At 47.9% G+C, this 13347-nt stretch overlaps 1 protein-coding gene and 1 long non-coding RNA gene across 4 annotated transcripts in view; one reads left to right on the forward strand and one right to left on the reverse strand.

Annotated features, from left to right (window-relative positions):
- Window positions 1–1417: 1417 nt before the first annotated feature.
- The window catches only part of LAMP3 (lysosomal associated membrane protein 3), a 56021-nt gene continuing 44091 nt past the window's right edge, over window positions 1418–13347 (reverse strand). For both annotated transcript variants that reach the window (XM_077989892.1, XM_015131495.3), the window contains exon 6: window positions 1418–1845. In XM_077989892.1, coding sequence (XP_077846018.1) covers window positions 1811–1845 — 35 coding nt within the window. In that variant the 3' untranslated portion in view covers window positions 1418–1810. The remainder of the gene's footprint in view (window positions 1846–13347) is intronic.
- On the forward strand, window positions 5918–8478 carry LOC144339058 (uncharacterized). Of its 2 annotated transcripts, XR_013413691.1 has the most exons (4): window positions 5918–6732; window positions 7322–7513; window positions 7648–8073; window positions 8364–8478. It is a non-coding gene; the product is annotated as an uncharacterized LOC144339058 (long non-coding RNA). The 2 variants fall into 2 exon arrangements; XR_013413692.1 differs by lacking the exon at window positions 8364–8478 and having other exon boundaries at window positions 7648–8089.

A 13347-nucleotide genomic window follows, 5' to 3' on the forward strand; every position in this document is an offset into this window, starting at 1 on the left:
GTGCCAATCTCTTTGGACTATATGATAGAGGGCAGGAGAGTTAACAAAGCTCTGAGGCAAAACTGCAGATGAATACTGCTGTCCATTCCATGTGAATGAGAACTGGTTTTGATGCTTTTTTTAGCTGGAATGGAAAAGAGCATATTTTCCAAATCAATGGCTGCATACCATGTACCAGAGGCCTTCGTAATCTGCTCCAGCAATGATACCACATCAGACACAGCAGCTGCAATCAGCCTGCTATTTAAGTTTGTAGGAATCTACAAACTGAGATTCATCCTGTTTCCACAGGGCCTAGACTAATGAATATGGAGAGATGACTGGGAATTCTCTAGGTCTTTAATGGTGATACCGATTCCAACCATCGTGTTCCAGAATATGATATTATTTTTTCATTTACTGTCTTGGTGGAGACAAGGAAGAAGGCATTTCAGTGATTCCCACTTGGCCTTTCCTACAATAGTAGCTCTTACTCTACAGACTGGGCACCCAATATGAAGGTTACTCCAACTGCCAAATGTATTAATCCTTGTTGCTCATTGATACTGTGGAAATGACCACTGAATAGGTCCACGGAACCCATGGACCTATTCTTGGGGTCCAAGGAGCCCACTACGAGCCAGACTTTAGCCAGGACTCCGTTTTTTTCTTTTTCTTTCTTTTTTTTTTTTTGAGATGGAGTCTTGCTCTGGTGGCCAGGCTGGAGTGCAGTGGTGTGATCTCGGCTCACTGTAACCTCTGCCTCCCAGGTTCAAGCGATTCTCCTGCCTCAGCCTCCCGAGTAGCTGGGATTACAGGCACGCACCACTATGCCTGGTTAACTTTTGTATTTTTAGTAGAGATGGGGTTTCGCCATGTTGGCAGTCTGGTCTGGAACTCCTGAACTCATGATCTACCCACCTCAGCCTCCCAAAGTACTGGGATTACAGGCGTGAGCCACTGTGCCTGGTCTGAGGACTCCATTTTCTACTTGGTTCCTATAAGCCCGGAATTTATCAGGAGTGTCATGATGACAGTTTGGGTCTCTGGGAATCAATGTCAGCTCAGACCCTGTATCCAATAGTGCCTGAAACACGTGGTTCTTTCCTTCTCCTGGTGTACCGTCAGTCAATAAATGGCCATAGGTCATGCAATACTGTGAAATATATATCACCCTTTGTCCCTGTTTCCTGGCATACAACTCCTGAAATCCTTAGGATCTCCACAGTGACAGTTTATTGTATGCTAATGAGCTGACTGATGGCTGGCCCCCGCTAGGTAGCTCCAGGATGGGGGCTGGTCACTGGAAGAACCGAGGCAGGATTAGAAGAAGGTCAGGACTTTGGATCTCTCTTGCTTAGAGTTTCGATTAGCCTAATCGTGCCAACTCCCACAGGGGTACCCAAGAGGTTTCACAGTGACTCAATGGCCACTTAAGTGATTACGAATTCACAGTTTATTGCAAGTTTCACACACCAACAGTCATGCAAATATACTTGGCACACACACATGCAGTAATAACAGAGAGTGGGAGGAACCACAGCAAGTAGCTCAGGAGACCAGCAGGCTGACTTACAACCCTTGGGGCTGGTTTTTCTCAGAATGTCGCCAGGGTGGGGTCCATTGCCTCATGGAAAAGAGGCCTCAGAGTTCTCATCGGCAGAGCTTCTGCAGGCATCTTAGCCATGGTCAGTTTCTTTGCAGTTTTTATGGTCCTCCACAGGAGTGTCCTTAACTGTTAACTCAGCGGTCTTTTAGCTCCGCTTTCTTGTCAGGTCTCAGGGGTGCCTGGCCACACAGGCATCTTCACCTCAGAACACCATACATATGCTTAGGGGTCAGCAGTTTCACGGTAGGCTGAGTAACCTGTCACAAGTGATTCCATTTTGAGACATTTAGAGTCACAAAACTTTATTATAAATCACAGTCCCACCCCGCAACCCCCAGGGAGGGAGGGGGCTGAAGGTTAAGCTGATCATCAATGGCCAATGTTAATTAATCATGTCTACACAAGAAAGTTTTTGTAAAAATACAACAGGGACAATGTTTGGGAGCTTGCAGCTAGCCAAACATATACGGGCTTACGCATCTGTGTGCCCAGAGGGTGGTGCGCCCCAACTCCATGGAGACAAAAGCTCCTGCATTCTGGACCCTTCCGACTTTGCCCTATGTATCTCTTCATCTGTCTGTGTATTTGTATCCTTTAAAACATCCTTTGAAGGCTGGGCGCATTGGCTCACACCTGTAATCTCAGCACTTTGGGAGCTGAGGCAGGAGGATTGCTTGAGACCAGAAGTTGGAGACCAGCCTGGCAATGTAGTGAGACCCCATCTTAAAAAAAAAAAAAAAAAAATTGGCCGGGCACGGTGGCTCACACCTGTAATCCCACCCCTTTGGGAGGCCAAGGGGGGTGAATCACGAGGTCCAGAGATAGAGACCATCCTGACTAAGATGGTGAAACTCTGTCTCTACTAAAAATACAAAAATTAGCCGGGCATGGTGGCAGGTGCCTGTAATCCCAGCTACTCAGGAGGCTGAGGCAGGAGAATCGCTTGAACCCAGAAGGGGAGGTTGCAGTGAGCCAAGATGGCGCCACTGCACTCCAACCTGGTGACAGAGTGAGACTCCGTCTAAAAAAATAAAAGAAAGAAAAAAATTAGCTGGGCTTAGTGGTGCGAGCCTATGGTTCCAGCTACTTAGAAAGCTGAGGTGGGGAAAAAAAAAAAAAAAAAAGAATGAAAGCAAGCTGAGGTGGGAGGTTCCCTCGAGTCCAGGAGGTCAAGGCTGCAAGGAGCTGTGGTCACACCACTGTGGTCCAACCTGGATGACAGAAGAAGACTCTGTCTTTAAAAAAAAAATGTCCTTTATAATAAACTGGTAAAAGTGTTTCCCTGAGTTCTGGAAGCCACTCTAGCAAATTAATAGAACCCGAGGAGGGAGGGAGTTGTGGAAACCCTGATTTTTAGCCGGTGGGTCAAAAGCACAGGCAAAATAGCCCAGGGCTTACAATTGGCATTGGAAGTGCAGAGAGGGTGGGGAGCAGTCTTGGGGAGTGAGTCCTCAACCTGTGGGATCTGATGCTGCCTCCAGGTAGTGTCAGAATTGAACTGAAGGAACCCACGTGGTGTCCACTGCAGAACAGATGGCTTGCTTGGTATTTGGGGGTGGGGAGAAACATACACATTTGGTCACAGCAGTTTTCCATGTTGATTGTTGTGGTGTAAAAGAAGACGTAAAACAGTTTTTTCCTCTCAAGTCCCTTTGGGGGAAGAAGGGGAAGAATCTTCATAGGCTCTTCCTCTTAGAGCCAAGCCACTTCTTCAGGCAGTGGGCTCCAGATCTAAAAATTGCCTTGGTTCTGGAAACCGAGCAAGGATTCGTGGTATTTTATTGGAGTGACCACCCTTAGCCTCCTGCCTCTCCACTGTCTGTTGTCATTGCTGTTGCTTTAGATGTTAAGCAGGACCCGTGCTGGCTGGCCCTCTATTTTGCTCCTTGGGATTCCCTACTCCATTAACCACATCCACGAACGCTGCAAACCATGCTCCTTTGGATGTCCCTCTACCTTGCCAGTTGTTATGGTAATGACAGTCTCCCAGCTTGTGGTGGCTAAATCTGCCACCTGGCTTTGTTTCAGGGGACCCATAGTCCCAGCTTTGGGACCTCTCTCCTACCATCTGTGTTACAAAAGAGCCACACCAATGTGCTCAGGAATGCTGGCACCCCTCTGACGGCCTTAGTAAAAGATGTATCCTGAGCCCTCTCATGGAAAACAATCCTCTAGCGTGTCTTCTGACCTTATTAAAATACATCTACTCAACACTCTCCTCAACCTCCTTATTCCTTCCTCTGCTGTCTGCCAGGGCCACTCAGGCATCTCCGCTTTGCTTAGAATTGGATATCATTTCTTCCAGGCTTCTCAGAGCCATCTCATAGCAAGTGTCCATTCCCTGGAATACTTGCTGGGTGTTAAATACCATGTTCAAGAATCTACCCTCAGGTCAGTGAATTCTTGCTTACCCAGATTTACCTTCTGGCTCTATTGATCAAGCACCTTCAAAATCCAGCCCCAGGAGTATTCACCTGGGTCCAGCCTGTCCGTGCCAGCGGATTCTTGCCGTTTTGTGTGTGTGTAGTCTCTTTCCCCACTTATCATGTTACCAGATAGAAGGTCCTAAATGTGGCCAGGCAAAGTGGCCCATGCCCATAATACCAGCACTTTGGGAGGTCGAGGTGGGTGGATCACCTGAGGTCAGGAGTTCGAGACAAGCCTGGCCAACACGGTGAAACCCCGTCTCTACTAAAATTACAAAAATTAGCTGGACGTGGTGTGGGACACCTGTAATCCCAGCTACTCGAGAGGCTGAGGAAGAAGAATCGCTTGAACCCTGGAGGCGAAGGTTGCAGTGAGCTAAGATCGTGCCATTGCACTCCAGCCTAAGCGACAAGGATAAGACTCTATCTCAAAAAAAAAAAAAAAAAAAAAAGTCCTAATTGTGATGTCCAGGTTCTTGGCATATTGGACAAAGAATTGAACACAAGGCCACGGAGTGGGCACAGATTTATCGAAGACAATTCACAGAGTGGGAGCAGGCTTAAGCAAGCAGCTGCTGAAGAGCCCCCTCAGTTAGGGTTTTTATTCAGCTAGAAAGAACCCAGCAAAACCCCTAGGAAACCCTTAGAGGCCTCCAATTGGCCACATCCCATGAAGGACTGGCCGGTGGCCAATCGGGGGCTGAAGTGGCTTGTCACAGAGACAAGGATGTGACCTATATGCTGCACCTGCAGCTCTCCTGCTCATGCGCACTGGCTGCACCTGCTGCTCCCCTGCCCGTGCGGACTGGCTGCACCCGCTGTTCCCCTGCCCATGCTGACTGGCTGCACTTGCTGAAACCCTGCTAACCCCAGCTTCCCTATTCTCCTGCCTCAATCAGGCCAAGCATGTGTTCAGTTGCATTTTAATCCTAGTTCTCAGCCTGGCAAGGAGGAGAGGAGGGGGGTCACCTCTTGCCTTGTGAGAGAGGCTTCAGTAGCATCTTCCAGAAAACTGACTTGCTAGCACCAAGTAGGGAAGGCTGGGCTACATCTGAAATCCCAGATGTTCTGGGCTTTTGCAGAGTCAAATATCACTGGTGGAATCCATCTCAGTGCCCCTGCGCTGTGGTTCAGGATCCCAGATTTCCCCACCAGGGCCCTGCGCTTTCTATACCGGACCTGCGTGCACCGGACACTCAAATCTCTTTGAAGCTCTGTAGACTTGCAATCTTTTTTTTTTTTTTTTTTTGAGACAAGGTCTTGCTCTGTCAGCCAGGCTAGAGTGCAGTGGTGAGATCACTGCTCACTGCAGCCTTGACCTCCTGGGCTCAAGCTATCCTCCCATCCCAGCCTCCCGAATAGCTGGGACCATAGGTGAGCACGAGCATGCCCAGCTAATTTTTTAACTTTTTGTAGAGACAGGAGTCTCTCTATGTTGCCACACTGGTCTCAAACTCCTGGGCTCAAGCAGTCCTCCCACCTCGGCCACCCAAGGTGCTGGTATTACAGGCATGAGCCATCAAGCCCAGCTTGCAATTAGATTTTTGACCGGCTGTTAAAAACTGAGTCTATCTTGCCACTACGGAAGATAATGCCTGTTATGTAAGCTACCTCTAGGCTCTCCTACTCTCATACTTGGTGATTCACTGCTTGTTAACAGCCCTCAGTCTCTGTTATTCCCCTGAAGGGCTATCAACACAATTTAGTAGGACAGCCCATTTTGCTATGGTAGGCATTGTTCTCCCATATTGTTAAATGCTTGTGAAATCACACCTGCCACAACATTCCCCTCCAACAGCATCTTTTCTCAGGTCACCACCAATGAAATCTTTAGCAACTGAGCTGCCACCCAGGGCCAGGGACTATCTGTGCCTACCTATCAACCAGGACAACATCCCCTCTGTCTGCTGGGTGATGGGTGAGCCAGTTCCAAATCCCCTTCTTACTGCCTCTTTTCTTGGGCCACTTTCAGCACCACTTACGTTAGTCCGGGACTTTTAAGAAAAAGATGCCAAGATGGGATTAACCATACCAGATTTTATCAGGGGAAAAGTCTGTGGGAGAAAATGGCGAGGGAGCCAAGGTGCTGGAGAGTTTTTAGACCATGATGCCAGCTTGAATCTGCATGAAGGGGAAAGTGAAGGAGCACTGGGCAGAAGCATTTCTGTCGTGCAGTCTAAGGAAGGTCTGGCAGTTGAGAAGTCCTCAAGCCAAAGTCAGCTATCAGATCAGCTCTGTGTGTCCTGGGAATGGTTTCACCTTAGTATCCCTGCACGCTCAGTCCTTGTCTGGGAGCTGCCTGTGGAAGATGCTTGTGGCTTTGGGGCAAACGTGGCAATAGCTCTGTCTCTTTTTTTGAGATGGAGTCTTGCTCTGTCACCAAGGCTGGAGTGCAGTGGCACTATCTTGACTCACTGCAACCTCCGCCTCCCAGGTTCAAGCAATTCTCCTGCCTCAGCCTCCTGAGTAGCTAGGATTACAGGTGTGCACCACCATGCCTGGCTAATTTTATTTTATTTTATTATTATTTTTTTTGAGATGGAGTCTCGCTCTGTCATCAGGCTGGAGTGCAGTGGTGCGATCTCAGCTCACTGCAACCTCTGCCTCCCGGGTTCAAGAGATTCTCCTGCCTCAGCCTCCCAAGTAGCTGGGACTACAGGCACACACCACCACACTTGGATAATTTTTGTATTTTTAGTAGTGATGGGGTTTCACCATGTTGGCCAGGCTGGTCTTGAACTCCTGACCTGGTGATCTGCCCACCTCGGCCTCCCAAAGTGCTGGGATTATAGGCGTGAGCCACTGTGGCTGGCCAGTAATAGCTTTCAAAGCACAGCAGCTGGGGCCTTTGGCCAATGACACGTCCTGTAGTTGGAGGTCTGTATGGCACATTCTCACAGCCACCACAGGCTGAAACATGCCACTCCCCTGTGCTGCCTCCATCTGCCCGTCATGAAACGTACAGGACAGTTGGGCGGCAGAAAAGAGACAAGATCATTTCCATTAGGGATTGAGTGTATGATGAAAATGAGCAGGGTAGTAAGACAAGAGTGACCAGGCACACGGGGTGGGTCTACTTTAGGTAGGGAAACCCCAGAAAGCCTCTCTGTGTTGTCCCCTGAATGAAAAGGAGTGAGATGTAATATCTGGAGAAGTTAACGTCGAGGACCAGAAGCAAGTTGGCGTGGCTTGCCTGTGGTGAGTCAAGGGGAGGGAAGCAGGACCCACGAGGAGGGAGGAATATGGGGACCAGACAGGCGGGTCTCTGAAGGCCAAAGTAGGAGGCCATCAAAAGGGGTTTTACCAGAAGGGCAATGTGATCTGACCTATGTTTCAATGAATGGACTCAGTGAGCCAGAAGAGAGGACTGCTAGCCTCCTGTAGCCTGGGAGAGAGGCTTTGACTGCAGCAGTAGTGGTAGAGATAGTAAGAAGTGATTGGTACGGCTGGGCATGGTGGCTCACGCCTGTAATCCCAGCACTTTGGGAGGCTGAGGCGGGTGGATCACGAGGTCAGGAGATCAAGACAATCCTGGCTAACATGACGAAACCCCGTCTCTACTAAAAATACAAAAAATTAGCTGGGCGTGATGGCGCATGCCTGTAATCCCAGCTACTCGGGAGGCTGAGGCAGGAGAATTGCTTGAACCAGGGAGGTGGAGGTTGCAGTGAGCCGAGATCATGCCACTGCACTCCAGCCTTCGTGACAGAGTAAGACTCCATTTCAAAAAAAAAAAAAAAAAAAAGAAGTGATTGGATTCTGGTCTGGATATATTTTAAAGGCAACACTGACAAGACTTGCTGATGGACTGTGTACAGAAGGTGAGGGAAAGAGAAGGATCAAGGATACCTGCAAAGTTTTTGAAATCAAAACTAGAGGCTTGCCTAGCATAGTGGCTCACACCTTTAATCCCAGCTACTTGGGGAATCAGGAAGATCTCTGGAGACCAGCAGCTGGAGACCAACCTGGGCAATATAGCAAGACCTCATCTCTAATAAAATGAGGGGAAAAGTAGCCAGGCATGGTGGCAAGTGCATGTAATCCCCGCTACTCGGGAAGGCTGAGGCAGGAGGATCACTTGAGCCCAGAAATTCCAGGCTTCAATGAACTATGATGGCACCACTGCATACCACTCCAGCCTGGGTGACAGAGGGAGGACTATCTCTAAAAAACAAAGCAATAGATTAGGCGTGGGGACTCATGACTGTAATCCCAGCACTTTGGGAGGTCGAGGTGGGCAGCCTGTTTGAGACCAGCCTGGCCAACATAGTGAAACCCCATCTCTACTAAAAATACAAAAAATTAGCCAGGCATTGTGGCACATGCCTGTAGTCCTAGCTACTCAGGAGGCTGAGGCAGGAGAATTGTTTGAACCCGGGAGACAGAGGTTGCAGCAAGCCAAGATAGCGCCTGGATGACAGAGCAAGACTCCATCTCAAAAAAAAAAAAAAAAAAAAAAAAATATATATATATATATATATATATATATATATAAAACAAAGAAACAAAAAATCACAAGAGGCTTTGATATGGGAGGAAGGAGCTGATTTGAGGGTCTGGTGGGTGAAAGGTAGGGATTCATACTTTGTTTTCAGTTGGTTAGGTTTGAGATCTGTCTGCTCCACTTCCATGTGGGTCACGGAGGGAGAAGATTTTGAGAAAAAGTGGCTAAGGAGAGAATTAGGGGGAAAATCTATGTTTTGTTTCCCCCAAAGCATGTGTAGTTTTATGTGTCAACTTGACTAGGCTATCACATGCAGTTATTTAATCAAACACTATTTGAGGTGTTACTATGAAAATATTTTGTAGAAGCTGGGCGTGGTGGCTCACGCCTGAAATCCCAGCACTTTGGGAGGCCGGGGTGTGCAGATCACCTGTGGTCAGGAGTTCAACACCACCCTGGCCAAGAGGGCGAAACCCCATCTCTACTAAAAAACACAAAAATTAGCCGAGCATGGTGGCATGCACCTGTAATCCCAGCTACTGAGGAGGCCGAGGCAGGAGAATTGCTTGAACTTGTGAGGCGGAGGTTGCAGTGAGCTGAGATTGTGCCACTGGACTCCAGCCTGGACAACAGAGCGAGACTCCATCTCAAATTATATATATATATGTTTTGTAGATGTGGTTAATATCTACAGTCGGTTGGCTTTAAGTAAAGGAGACTCTCCTTGATAAGGTGAATGGGCCTTGTCAAAATAAGTGAAGGCCTTAGAGCAAAACCGGAGGGTTTACAGAGAAAAGGTGATTCTACCTCAAGACTGCAATGTTAATTCCTGCTGGAGATTCCAGACCTAATCACACACGCGCGCGCGCGTGCGCACACACACACACACACACACACACACATGTCTCCTATCGGTTCTGTTTCTCTGGAGAACCCTGAGTGCTACAGCCTATATTTAAGGAATCGGAGGAAAGCAGAAGAGCCAAGAAAGATGACAGCAGAGGAGGGCTGCGCAGTGCAAAGTGGAGACTTTGGAGTGTGATGGATCAGAGTTCATGGATAAGAGTTTCAAGAAAATATTTATTTATTTATTTATTGAGACAGAGTCTTGCTCTGTCGCCCAGGCTGGAGTGCAGTGGCGCTATCTTGGCTCATTGCAACCTCTGTCTCCCAGGTTCACGGGATTCTCCTGCCTCAGCCTCCTGAGTAGCCAGGACTACAAGCGTGTGCCACCATGCCAGGCTAATTTTTGTATTTTCAGTAGAGACAGGGTTTCGCCATGTCGTCCAGGCTCGTCTCAAACTCCTGACCTCAAGTGATCTACCTGCCTAAGCCTCTCAAAGTGCTGAGATTATAGGTTGAGCCACCACAGCCAGTTGAGTTTCAAGGAAATCTTAATAAACAGTTTCAAATCATAAGTCAAACAAGATGGAAAGTCTGATCTTAAAAAAATTCTGCATTCTGGCTAGGTGTGGTGTGGTTCACACCCGTGATCTCAGTGGTTTGGGAGGCCAAAGTGAGTGAATTGCTTGAGGACAGGAATTTAAGACCAGCCTGGGCAACACAGCAAGACCCTGTCCCTACAGAAAGAAAGCTGGGTGTGGTGGGGCATGCCTGTAGTTCCAACTACTTGGGAGGTTGAGATGGGAGGATCACTTGAGCCCAAGAATTCAAGGTTACAGTAAGCCATAAGCACGCCACTTTACTCCAGCCTGGGCAACAGGGCCACACCCCATCTTAAAACAAAATTCTGTATTCAAATATCTGCATATCATCTGGATATCTATTATTTACAACTCACCTATTTCTGGAAGAAAATTGGAGGTAATGTCTTTTTTTTTTTTTTTTTTTTTTTTTTGAGATGGAGTCTTGCTCTGTCACCTAGGCTGGAGTGCAGTGGCTCAATCTTGGCTCACTGCAACCTCCACCTCCCGAGTTCAAGTTATTCTCCCGCCTCAGCCTTCCAAGTAGCTGAGATTATAGGTGCCCGCCACCATGCCTGGCTAATTTTTATATTTGTAGTAGAGACAGGGTCTCAACCATGTTGGCCAAGATGGTCTCGAACTCCTGACCTCAAATGATCCGCCATCCTCGGCCTCCCAAAGTGCTGGGGTTACAGGCGTGAGCCACTCTGCCCAGCCGGTAATGTCTTTTAAAACTGTCCAATTAAAAGTGTCCATCCAGTAGCTAGTGAAGCTACAGAGGCATGTCAATATAAAACAAGCTTACTATCAGAGCTGTCTTAACAGGAAGTGTGGGTAGGGACTCCTGGCAGGTGCTGAGAATAGATGGAGGCCAGGAGATCCTGCTGCCTTGAAAGATTCCTCTTGCAAATCTTGTGCTCAGGCCTAAAACCTCAAACATAAAGCTTTATGCCTTTGTTTTCGTTGTTGATGTTGTTTGAGACAGAGTCTCACTCTGTCACCCAGGCTGGAGTGCAGTGGTGCCATCTCAACTCACTGTAACCTCCGCCTCTTGGGTTCAAGCGATTCTCATGCCCCCCCATCCCGAGTAGCTGGGACTACAGGCGCGTGTCACCATGCCCAGCCAATTTTTGTATTTTTAGTAAAGATGGGGTTTTGCCATATTGGCCAGGCTGGTTTCGGACTCCTGGCCTCAAATGATCTGCCTGCGCTGGCCTCCCAAAGTGCTGGGATTACAGGTATGAGCCATTGCACCCAGCTGAAGCTTTATGCCTTTGGATTAAGGTAATGTCTTTTGACAAAATACATGTGGCTTTGGGAGAGATAAAAGACAACTCCACAATGGGTTACTAACACACGATAATGAGCCAGGAGTGGTGCTTCATGCTTGTAATCCCAGCACTTTGGGAGGCAGAGGTGAGTGGATCACTTGAGCCCAGAAATTTAGACCAACTGGGGCAACATAGCAAGACCTCATATGTATAGAAAAATAAAATAAAAATTAGTTGGGTGTGATAGTCCACACCTATAGTCCTAGCTACCTTTGAGGCTGAAGTGGGAGGGTCACCGGAGCCTGGGAAGTTGAAGCTACAGTAAGCCATGATCACATCACCGCATTCCAGCGTGGGTGACAGAGGAAGACCCTGTCTCAAAAAAAAAAAAAAAATGACTGGGTGCAGCGGCTCATGCTTGTAATCACAGCACGCTGCGAGGCTGAGGAGGGCGGCTCACGTGAGGTCAGGAGCTTGCAACTACCTTGGCCAATATGGAAAAACCCCATCTCCACAAAGAATACAAAATTAGCCGGGCATGGTGGTGCATGTGCAATCCCAGCTACTCGGGAGGCTGAGGCAGGAGAATTGCTTGAACCCAGGAGACAGAGGTTGCAGTGAGCCGAGACAGTGCCATTGCACTCCAGTCTGGGTGACAGAGTGAGACTCCGTTAAAAAAAAAAAATGGTATTGAGTGAGTGAATAAAATTGCGGGGATCAGCTGAAGTATGTTGGGGTGGGGTGGTGGGGCTGGTGGAGATATGAGGAAGTTAGAATACATGAGCACTTAAGAAGAAAGTTTGCCAAGACAGCATGAGGGAATATCTGGAAAGCAAAAGAGATTTTAGAATTTTGACAACAGAATTTATTTCACAAATTTATCCATACTCAATCTTGGTTTTAATACAGAACTAGTTAAGTTAAAAACAAAATAAAACATCTTTTTTCTTTTCTTTTTTTTTTTTTTTTGAGACAGAGTCTCACTCTGTTGCCCAGGCTAGAGTGCAGTGCTGCCATCTTGGCTCACTGCAACCTCTGCCTTCCAGGTTCAAATGATTCTCCTGCCTCAGCCTTCCAAATAGCTGGGATTACAGGCGCCCGCCACCATGTCTGGCTAATTTTTATATTTTTAGTAGAGATGGGGTTTCACGATATTGGCCAGGCTGGTCTCAAACTCCTGACCTCAGGTGATCCAACGGCCTCAGCCTCCCAAAGTGCTGGGATTACAGGTGTAAGCCATGGTGCCTAGCCTAAACATCTCTTCTTCATGCCTGCCAACACTTGACCAAAATTGGCATCTCTTGGAGGCACTAAGGTGGGGTGAAGGGACTTGTTGATGAGGGAGGGGTCGGAGTATTATAAAATGAAACTCTTTTTTCATTGGCAGAGATTCTTCTTCCATCCCTTTTTATCGTTTATACTTCTCTTACTTAGTGGGCAGAGGGAAACCTCACAGCAAATCATCCTAGAGAACCAAGTCCCGGGCCAGGAAGGAGTGGCTCATGTATTTGTGTCCTCAGACCTTCCTGGCCTTCAAGCTTAGAGCCCCAAACAGGAGTCCAGAGGAGGATCTAGGACCTTACAAAGCAAGAAAGTGTGAGAAGAACAAAGGTGGGGCAGATTGGGTGGGAGCTGGAGCCATCCTGGGTACTTGCTTTTAGGAAGGTGAAACCGTGACATCAGTGCTATAGACAAATGGGTCAACACCAGCCCCTGTGGTCGATGGACCTTCATCACCAGGGTCGGGAGGCTGTGCTCCTGAGGAGGCGCTACACCTGGGGTAGGTTTGGAAGCAGGCTGGAAAGGGCCTTGCTCTCATCGTCCCTTGTATATGTTCCTATTAATCCACTTCTCTTAGTATGTATACTGGAATTAATTTACCCAAGTTCTCTCCAAAAAGTAAACCACTAATTCCACAATGTGCACCTTAACGGTAGGCACCTGGGGTAGGCAGCACCCACAATGCCTCCAGGAGTTCCTCCCTTTCCTGGCGCTGTGGTTTGCAGGTGTCCCCTAAACCATATGTTGGAAACTTAATGTACAATTCAAAAGTGTGAATGAAACTTAATCTATGATGCGACAGTGTTGAGGAGTGGAACTTTTCAGAGGCAATGAGGTCATGACGGCTCTGCCCTCATGGATGGACTAATGCTATTATTACAAGTGTGGGCCCCTCTTGCTCTCTCTTCTGTGT

Source organism: Macaca mulatta, chromosome 2, assembly GCF_049350105.2.
Source record: "Macaca mulatta isolate MMU2019108-1 chromosome 2, T2T-MMU8v2.0, whole genome shotgun sequence".
NCBI classification, from domain to species: Eukaryota; Metazoa; Chordata; class Mammalia; order Primates; family Cercopithecidae; genus Macaca; species Macaca mulatta.